At 42.2% G+C, this 10687-nt stretch overlaps 2 protein-coding genes across 2 annotated transcripts; one reads left to right on the top strand and one right to left on the bottom strand.

Moving 5' to 3' along the window:
• Positions 1–809: 809 nt before the first annotated feature.
• Positions 810–2969, bottom strand: rangrf (RAN guanine nucleotide release factor). The gene is made up of 5 exons (XM_055942877.1): positions 2886–2969; positions 2642–2758; positions 2101–2263; positions 1590–1684; positions 810–1244 (listed from the first exon to the last, which is right to left on the bottom strand). Exons 1-5 carry the CDS (start codon positions 2963–2965, stop codon positions 1118–1120), a joined length of 582 nt encoding a protein of 193 aa, XP_055798852.1. The 5' UTR covers positions 2966–2969; the 3' UTR covers positions 810–1117.
• Positions 2970–3551: 582 nt separating this feature from the next.
• On the top strand, positions 3552–8991 carry LOC129868698 (uncharacterized). The gene is made up of 8 exons (XM_055942876.1): positions 3552–4674; positions 4972–5073; positions 5268–5345; positions 7557–7664; positions 7796–7894; positions 8066–8211; positions 8419–8616; positions 8807–8991. Exons 1-8 carry the CDS (start codon positions 4592–4594, stop codon positions 8842–8844), a joined length of 852 nt encoding a protein of 283 aa, XP_055798851.1. The 5' UTR covers positions 3552–4591; the 3' UTR covers positions 8845–8991.
• The last annotated feature ends 1696 nt before the right edge of the window (positions 8992–10687 follow it).

Below are 10687 nucleotides of genomic sequence, written 5' to 3'. Positions count from 1 at the left end.
TTGTTCCTCTACTCTTCAATGGCTGTGCGAAGTTGCAGGATATTGGCGGAAACTGGAACATGCTGTCGTGCACATCGATCCAGAGCATCCCAAACATGCTCAATGGGTGATATGTTTGGTGAGTATGCAGGCAATGGAAGAACTGTGACATTTTCAGCTTCCAGGAATTGTGTATAGATCCTTGTGACACGGGCAGTGCATTATCATGCTAAAACATGATGGAGGTGATGAATGGCATGACAATGGGTCTCAGGATCTCGTCACAGTATCTCTGTGAATTCAAATTGCCATCGATAAAATGCAATTGTGCTCGTTGTCCGTAGCTTATGCCTGCCCATAACATAAACCCACCGCCACCATGGGCACTCTGTTCACAACATTGACATCAGCAAACTGCTTGCCCACATGACTCTATACATGCAGGGTGACATCTGCCCGGTACAGTTGAAACCGGGATTCATCCGCCAAGAGCACTGCAAAATTGTACTGCAAAATTCTCTAAAACTACATTGGAGGCAGCTTATGGTAGAGAAATCAACAGTCAATTCTCTGGCAACTGCTCTGGTGGACATTCCTGCAGTCAGCATGCCAATTGCACACTCGCTCAAAACTAGAGAATCTTTGGCAGTGTTGTGTGACAAAACTGCACATTTTAGAATGGCTTTTTGTCCCCAGCACAAGGTGCACCTGTGTAATGCTAATGCTGTTTAATCAGCTTCTTGATATGCCACACCTGTCAGGTGGATGGATTATCTTGGCATAGGAGAAATGCTCACTAACAGGGATGTAAACAAATTTGAGAGAGAAGATTGTGCATATGGAACGTTTCTGGGATCTTTTATTTCAGCTCATGAAACATGGGACCAACACTTTACATGTTGCGTTTATATTTTTGTTCCGTATAATATCAGCATAAGCTAAGTTCATACAATTTAAGTAAACACAAATGATACCATGAGAAGACAACCAAAACCAAAGAGCAATCTTGAGTGGTTTTTACTGTGACCAGTAACTTGCATATTACATTATGTCCGTCTGAGAGTACAAAAAGATTGGAGATGAGTGTAATGGCAATGTCTGTTGAAGCGGTGTGGTGGGCTGGACCTGAACCCCTCTTCTAACCAAACACGCCTGGGTCGTGTAGTCTGAGAGACTGCAGTAAACGCTGGAAGTCCTGTAGCGTCCATGGCTCTGTGTCCTCCTGCTGCTCTCCTCCCATCCCCACTGCACTGCTGCTGCCAGGGCTGGGAGGGCAGAGAGGAGAGGGGGACGGGAGAGGTTAGGGAAAAGGAGTAGCGCTTAACAGGCAGCTTAGGAAAACGTGGTAATAGCAATGAAAACATTGATACCCTGTTTTCAGTTTAATTTATATTCATATAAAATAACACCTTTAGCCTAGATTATGCTCTACCTATGCTTTATCCATATATGACACAAAAAAAATGATGATTTTGTGAAATTATATTTAACGTCTTCTATTTCACAAAGCACCAGGGATAGACAGGAGTCCCCTATGGGCACTGTTCAATAGTAGTGCACTATATAGGGAATACGGTGGCACTTGGGACAAACACCCTGTATAACCTCACCTTATGCCGAGGGGGTCGTTGAAGGTCACTAGAACATCCGTAGAGAACTGTGGTAGTCGGAACAGGCCAAGGTGAATGGTCACTGTATTTTTGGCCTGGAGGAAGGAATGCAACAAAATAAGGTACAATTCTAAATAAAAAGGAACCAGAGCTGGAACAGTTCAAATAGAGTTTACCAACAGTTGAGGTGAATGCCATAAACCTCCACATGGTCTCAGATTATATAACTGCAATTGACATGACCCTTCTGACTGTGACAAGGAAAAGACTAGCACTTGTGCATTTCCTAAAAAGACTCGGCTATAAATCCTCTTGAGCATAGGACACATGACTACCAAGGTGAATGGGCATTACTGTTTGTGCAAAGGGTTGTGAATTGACACGTGAGGCTGTGGGTGAGATTGTCAGACAGAGGTCACAGTGCACTTACTTTCCCTTTCAAAAAACAAGGTTACAATTTCACTAAGAATAAATACATTTTCAAAACTAAGAAAGAAACAGACAGACGTACTTCCTCATTGAACTTGGCCACACACTGTGTTCCAGTGAGCAGAAAGGCAGAGCTGCACTCCTCCAGGGAGAGGTCTGACTTGGGCAAGGCCACCACAGCCCTGACCTCTGATGTCCCTGGAGCCGATGCCTTGTTGCTCCCTGCTACATCCTCAAAGTGGTACCTCAAGGTCAAAGGTAACGTTAAGAGGTGAGGCTGAGCAGTGAGCACTTCCTATTGCAATTCTTGACTTGGACTGAAAAATGTGCTGATACTGTTCATATATAGGTGGAAAAACACCACAATAGTTTTGAGCTAAAATCTATAAGATGCAGGAACCTCAAAACCTAGAACATTTGAGGTGCCAGTACTCAGTTCCGGTGAGCTTCTGCTCAAGTAAATCACTGCAAAAACACACAGGATTCATCCTAAATGGCACTCGTCTACATATAGTGCACTACTTTTGACCAGAGCCTTATGAACCTTGGTCAAAAGTAGTGTGCACTATAAAGAGAATAGGGTCCCATTTTGGATGCACTCACTTCACAATTTTGGCGCATACCTGGCAGCGTCTCCATTCTGGACATGGCTCTGTAACTCTAGTAGTTCCACGATGATGCTCTGGTCATTGTGGTCGTGGGCAAAAACCTCCTGGTTGTCTGGAATCTCCCTCAACTCACTGCTCATATACGAGGGGGGGGGGGGGGGGGGGGGGGGGTAAATGTGCTCTTGAGACAGTTCAGCTTTCCCTCCGCAGCTGACAGTTTTGACCATTGACATTTTTTGATCATGATTTTTAGTCTCACCTGATGTCTTTGGCACTGTGAGGGATGGTGGCTGACAGGGCTCCTCCAAATAGAGGACGACCCACTGTGGCGTTCTGCATTCTGGAGGAACTAGGGGAAATCAAATAGACAGGGCGCTAAATTAGAGACTTGTGGGGCGGGCTCATTAGGGAGTTATGAGGGATGCCACATCATCAACATTCATATTTAACTCTTGAAACCCGTTATCTGTAGGGTTTTCAGCGGTTAGCTTCGCTTACGGTTGTCTTCTTGTGAACTACAATTCCGAGGCTGTGTTTTAACGTTAAGAAACGTCAATAATTATTGCTTGTGAAACAGTTTTTGAGACATAAGGGGCATATCAGCATATCTTTCATATCAGCGAGAAATAATCTTTCGAATGAAAAATATGCACTCATTGCAGCAGTTTTGCACAGATCCATTTGCTGTGTTAGCACTTGATCATGACTCTCAGTTCCATTACATTACACTTAAGTCATTGAGACATCCATTATTTAGGTACCCGCTAATTAATCACAACATCAGCGAATAAACCGCTGGTATTCATTTTTACAGTTAATCAAAACTTGTATCAACCTACCTGAGTTTTTGTACGCACTTAATTAAGACAACACAAAAACACAGCACGAAGGGCTACAAAGCTGCCATTTTTATTGGCGGAAGTAAATAATGAAAACAGAGACGTACAAGCAGAAAATAGTCTGTCCCCGCGACGTAATGGCTAGAAAGGTACTGCCATCTAGCGAACATCGGCAGAACGTCAGCTAAATGGTCTAAAATATAAATGTTATTTTGCAAGTGTATTCTTGAGAAGAAATCACGGTACCCAAAACCAAAGAGACCACAGCAGATAAAGTACATAAAAAGCAGTAGAACTTCCATTTTCTCGTACTTTCTTTATTACATCACAACCCTTCTATTGCGTCACTACATAATCACATGGCTCAGTCATTGTGACAAGGAACAAGCTTTCTGTTGAGATCAAATCAATCAATTGTCCATTTTAACGTGGGAGGGAAGTGACCATCAACCGAATGAGGTAAGTGAATGGCAAATATCTTCTGAAATCAATAGTGATGATTATGCAAAAAAAAAACTCAAATTATGTTTGTCAGATGTTTTTCTACCTCAAAATAGTCTATATCTAGCATAAGTAGATATCATAGGGAGGCATAGGGACACCACTTTTGACTGATGGAAGAGTCTAACAGACGTTTGTCATCAATGCAACCATTTCAAATGTTAATTTGACACAATACAATTTCCCACTGAAGTTCAGTCTCAGACTCTCATCTATAGGTGTCACATGCAATGACAGACTCTGGCGCTGGATCATCATTGATGCCCCTGAGAGGCATTCTGAAGAATTCTCATCCATCTGATGAGCCAGAGCTTTTAGTTCACAATCCCGACTGCCCCTGGCATTGCCAGGTACCATCTCCGGCCATTGTGCCCTTAACCCCTAAAACTACTCTACAACCAGGGGTGCTGCTCTGTGGCTGGCTCTGTGCCACTCGACATACATGTGTATTTGGGGTGATGGGGACTGGGACGGCGACCGTTGAGTCAGGCAGAATACACATTTCAGTTGTTAAAATAGACAAAGTATATATTCTATTCTGTTTCAGTCCTCCCCAGTGCCCCTGACCCAGCTGCAGTGCCACCTCAGCCTTGGTTCCAACTCAGCATCACTATCCGACCCAAGCATGCCTCTCAAAGGCATCCTCAGGACCAGCATCAGCTCTGGGGTGACGGAAACACAGAAAGATTGTAACAGTTCTAAATTTCGGTGAGGTCCTTTTTATTTCCCCCTTATTATCCCTCAGTGACGGAGGATGGGTGCATTGCACATTGGTTTACTTACATTTACTAAATGCAATATCAACAAGCTTTTGTTATCCACCTGTTTCATGCCTGAAAGGTTTGATTGAACCTCGTGCACTGTATTTCCACCATTCATAATCGGCCTAATTATATTCTGCTCACCAGTCAGCCATCTCCCCTGTTCTGAGATATAAAATCAAGAAGATACGAGGAGGCGTGCCATCTAGGTTTTATAACTCTGTGGTCCTTGCCTATGTTTCAGGAAGAGACAGAGATGGGACGAGGGCAACATCCTAGCCACTAGCTGCCACTCCTGGCTGATGCCTGTGTCAGGGAGTAAGGATGTCAAACCTGGGCCTCATCTGTGAGTAGATCAGAATGATGGAGGTATATAGGGAAATTGATATCCATAGTGGACATACTGCCATTGCACCTGCAATTCATTGATCAGTCATCGTCAGTTAATGAAGTAAAAAGACAAATCTCACTTCACTGTGGACAATAGACATCTTTCTTCTTCTTCTTCCTCCTCCTCCCCCTCTTCCTCCTCCTCCTCAGGTGTAGTGTCACCATGTTGGATGGAGGTGCAGGCACCAGTACATCAGGAGAACAGATATGTCTGTGTATGAGTAAGAGGTAAGAGGACAGAAAGAACATTGCGTGTTATGCATCAGATATGCTGTATCTGTCTTGATATACAGTACCAGTCAAAAGTTTGGACACAACTACTCATTCAATGGGTTTTCTTTTCTTTTTTACTATTTTCTACATTGTAGAATAATAGTGAAGACATCAAAACTATGAAATAACACATATGGAATCATGTAGTAACCAAAAAAAAAGTGTTAAACAAATCAAAATATATTTGAGATTTGAGATTCTTCAAATGGCCACCCTTTGCCTTGATGACAGCTTTGCACAGGTTCATGCGGTAGTCATCTGGAATGCATTTCAATTAACAGGTGTGCCTTGTTAAAAGTGAATTTGTGGAATTTCTTTCCTGCTTTCCTGCTTGAGCCAATCAGTTGTGTTGTGACAAGGTAGCGGTGGTATACAGAAGAGCCCTATTTGGTAAAAGACCAAGTCCATATTATGGCAAGAACAGGTCAAATAAGCAAAGAAAACGACAGTCCATTATTATTTCAAGACATGAAGGTCAGTCAATGCGGAACATTTCAAGAACTTTGGAAGTTTCTTCAAGTGCAGTCGCAAAAACCAACAAGCGCTTTGTTTGAAACGGGCTCTCATGAGGACCGCCACAGGAAAGGAAGACCCAGAGTTACCTCTGCTGCAGAGGATAAGTTCATTAGACTTAACTGACCTCAGATTGCAGCCCAGATAAATGTTTCACAGAGTTCAAGTAACAGACACATCTCAACATCAATTGTTCAGAGGAGACTGTGTGAATCAGGCCTTCATGGTTGAATTGCTGCAAAGAAACCACTACTAAAGGACACCAATAATAAGAAGAGACTTGCTTGGGCCAAGAAACACCAGCAATGGACATTAGACCAGTGGAAATTTGATATTTTTGGTTACAACCACTCTCTCTTTGTGAGACGTTGAGTAGGTGAACGGATGATCTCCGCATGTGTGGCTCTCACCGTAAAGCATGGAGGAGGAGGTGTGATGGTGTGGGAATGCTTTACTGGTAACACTGTCAGTGACTTATTTAGAAGGCACACTTAACCAGCATGGCTACCACAGCATTCTGCAGCGATACGCCATCCCATCTGGTTTGCGCTTAGTGGGATTATCATTTGTTTTTCAACAAGATAATGACCCAAAACACACATCCAGGCTGTGTAAGGACTATTTGACCAAGAAGGAGAGTGATGGATTGCTGCATCAGAGGACCTGGCCTCCACAATCACCCGACCTGGTTTGGGAAGAGTTGGAACACAGAGTGAAGGAAAATCAGCCAACAAGTGCTCAGCATATGTGGGAACTACAAAAGCGTTCCAGGTGAAGCTGATTGAGACAATGCCAAGAGTGTGCAAAGCTGTCATCAGGGCAAAAGGGTGGCTACTTTGAAGAATCTAAATTCAAAAAAATATTTTGATTTATATATATATATATCACTTTTTTGGTTACGACATGATTCCATATTGTGTTATCTCATAGTTGTGATGTCTTCACTTTTATTCTACAATGTGGAAATAGTAAAAATGAAGAAAAACCCCTTGACTGGTACTGTATGTCGAAAACAGTCAGGCAAAGTGTCACTTCATCGTGTTAGGTTCTTACTTTTCAGAGTAAATAACTTACGGACACTAGAGAAGCTTTAACCAAGTTTAATTCTTCCCAGAGGTTCTGTACAGCTGTATTCAGACAACCCAACACTTCTCCCAACAAATATATATATATATATATATATATATATATATCCATCCCACTTAAGACCCTCCTCCTTCTCTCCAATCCTTACATCTTATGGTTTAACAGGAAAAGAGTAACAAGATCCCAAACCCTTATTACTCCCTTCAGGTGAACTGTCCTCACCTCCTGAGCTCAACCCCTCCTTCATCTAATCCACAGATGTCCGTCTGTCTTTCCTGTGTTAACACGTTGCTCTGCTCCCGTCCCCCAATACATTCCAACACATTCCACAGCTACCTGTCTTTCTACAGATCTTCTATGCTTCTTCTCTATCATTTATTTAATATCTCAATGTTCAAAATGTCAAATCCAACAATTACAACGGGGAATGACATTGATTGGAGAACACCTAAGATGCCATGCCTCCGCTAATAGTATCAGGCTTTGTCTAAAACTAAAAAAAAAACAATCATGTCCACATGTTTGATTGGCTTATTATTCCTTATCTGACCTAATATTCTTTCTTAGGAAGAAGAGCCAGAGCTGGAATGAGATGAGTATTATGGCCACTCAGCCTCCCTACACAGACAACCCCTGGATGAAGGCAGATGATGGGTTCACTGCCTCTGTTGCATGGTAACTGTTGGCCTATTTACTAGGTGCATATGCAAGTGAAAGGGTATCATTGGCATAGACCATTCTGTGTCCATCTCCCTCTCTCCCTCCCTCTAATAACCTATCTTGTGGGTTTCTGTCCTCTCGTTTAGGCAGTCCCTGTCCCTCAGGGATGAGGCAGGACCCAGCCACAGCACTACCAGCACCTCTTACAGCCAGCCTCCGCGGTCTCCACTGAAGCCTGGGAAGAAGTGAGAAACACACAGACAAATGTATTCAGACACAAACACATCTAGACGTTATCAGTACCCTATGCTGTAAGGCCCAAGAGGATTCTGTGATTTTACGGGAAACTCTTATTCAGCATGTCTTTCAGTTTCTTACTGACTACGCTTCAACTTAATACATTTTTTTGCCTTTAGTTCATCAGCCTCAAATCAGTATCCAGACCGAAACCAATTAGATCAACCTAAGGACACCTCACAACACGGGATGATGGGCCCGTCAAAGCAGGCAATAGAGGCAAAGGCTATGGCCACAGAGGAGAGTGCAGACATAGATCTCTACGGTGAGTAGACTTTAAAAAAAAGCACACAATTACAGTACTCCACGGTATTGAATAATCACCCAAAATGCATCCTGCCTGTGCATTGAGTAGATGTTGAACGCTAAGAGCATTGTGGTTCTATTTGATCTCATCTGCTGCCTTCTCACCTGACAATCACCTTGTTGAATTCATTCATGCATTGATTGATTGATTCATTCGTTCTCACAGTGAGACCCAGCTTTGAAGAGCTGAGGAAAGCCCACTTCAGAGAAGACAAAGAGGTGCTCCTGGCTCGGAGATCCATAGACAAAGATGATGATGACGATACGGAGAACACAGATTATACCGTCCCCAAGCCAAACTATTGCAGCTGCACCTCCAGTGGTAGGGGATACGCAGCACCGATGAGCAAGCGGACACAGACAGGTGAGTTGCACACATGATATGACACTGTAATGAACATGATATGAGACTTGCTATTATCTACACTGCAGTCTACTGCACACATACATTACGGTTAGTCACAAACTGTCATCATGAGTGATTACGATCGTTCTTAGAAAGAACTAAAAGGAGGAACTGAATGGATAACGAGCTCTCCTTTTATCGTCAGTAGATATGGCGAAGAAGAAGACAACTCCCTCGGATAAGTGATGAGTGGGTGTCTGTGTCTTGGCCACTGTCTCTGCGCCATCACCATCACCATGCTTATGTGACACCCCACCTGTATGAGTCAAGGTGTACAGTACCAATGCGTTGCCACATCAATAGACTTGTAATAAATGCACACCTCAAACGTTATTCTCTTGTTGTCGTTTTTTATTACTATCCCAGTCAGGATGTTCATTTCACCAAAGACTTCCTTGAAAGTTGATCATCCCTTCTGTTAACACCAGAGGGTACTGTGGAGACACTGCCAAGTCCTAACCTTAGTGTAGTCAGTCATTTTGTGACTAATTATTGAATCCATTTTAGAATAAGGCTGTAATGTAACAAAATGTGGAAAAAGTCAAGGGGTCTGAATACTTTCCAAAGGCACTGTATGTTTGGGGCAAATCCAATACACCACATTACCGAGTTCCACTCTCCATATTTTCAAGTGTTGTGGTGGCTGCATCATGTTTAGGGTAGGCTTGTAATCGTTAAGGACTGGGGAGTTTCTCAGGATTACGAAAGAAACAGAATGGAGCTAAGCACAGGCAAGATCCTGGAGGAAAACCTGGATCTCAGTCTGATTTCCACCAGACACTGGGAGATGAATTCACCTTTCAGCAGGAAAATAATCTAAAACACAAGGCCAAATCTACACTGGAGTTGTTTACCAAGAAGACAGTGGATGTTCTTGAGTGGCCGAGTTACAATTTTGAAAATCTATGGTAAGACTTGAAAATGGTTGTCTGGCAATTATCAACAACCAATTTGACAGGGCTTGAAGAATTTTGAAAATAATAATGTGCAAATGTTGCACAATCCAGTTGTGGAAAGCTCTCAGACTCACAGCTGTAATCGCTGCCAAAGGTTCTTCTACAAAGCATTGATTCAGGGATGTGAATTCTTATATAAATGAGATATCTGTTTTTCATTGTCAATTCATTTGCAAACATTTCTAAAAACATGTTTTCACTTAGTCATTATGGAGTATTGTGTGTAGATTGGTGAGAAGAAAAAAAGATTTTATACATTTTGAATTCCGGCTGTAACACAACAAAAGCTTGAATAAGTCACTGTTTGTCTTAGCAACTTTTAGAGGATTTAACAAAAACCTGTTTATGATAAGATGATCGAGTCAGTTTTGCACCAAAATAGATTGTGCAAATTAGAAAGCATTCAAATATTACCTGACCAACACTGCATACATATTGAAGGTATCAAATAATTTGGTTAAGTAAGATTAATTGCATAACAACTGTGTAACAGAATAGTGAATGTTGTTGAAATAGAGTAGTTTGGGTAACACATTCTTCTTGCTTAAAACCTATCCCACTCCACTGCACCTTTAAACATGATTGAGTCTGCCATCTAACCACATGTCAGTGGCAGCAGATCAAAACTGAGTTATTAACAGAGACAGTCTTAATTGGCTTTGGGAGATTCAGAACCCAGGAGTTATCCAGTTAACTTGAACAGTATCACTTTCAATACTTGTATCCGGTCCAGGGCACAGGATTAAGGTAAATCTCAACTCAAGAGACCTCTGTTACAAAGACATAATTAAAGATTGACAATTCTCCACTGGTATGGTTCAAGACAAGGTAATAAATGGCAGAATGAAATTTGACTTGTTCTGAGGGAAGCTACATTTAGGCAAGCAATGTGATTGGTTAAGTTTAGGGAAGTAATCCCAATTGGTTAAGGTTAGGGTCGGGTTACATTTAGGCAAGCAATGTGAGTGGTTATGGTCAGGGATTGGATTAAGTTTAGGCAGAAATCCCAATTGGTTAACTTGAGGGTTAAGGGTTGGGATAAGTTTAGAAAACAAATACCACATCGGAAATTG

The sequence above is a fragment of the Salvelinus fontinalis genome, chromosome 13 (genome assembly GCF_029448725.1).
Source record: "Salvelinus fontinalis isolate EN_2023a chromosome 13, ASM2944872v1, whole genome shotgun sequence".
Classification (NCBI taxonomy): Eukaryota; Metazoa; Chordata; class Actinopteri; order Salmoniformes; family Salmonidae; genus Salvelinus; species Salvelinus fontinalis.
This window is presented reverse-complemented; position numbering and strand designations above follow the sequence as displayed.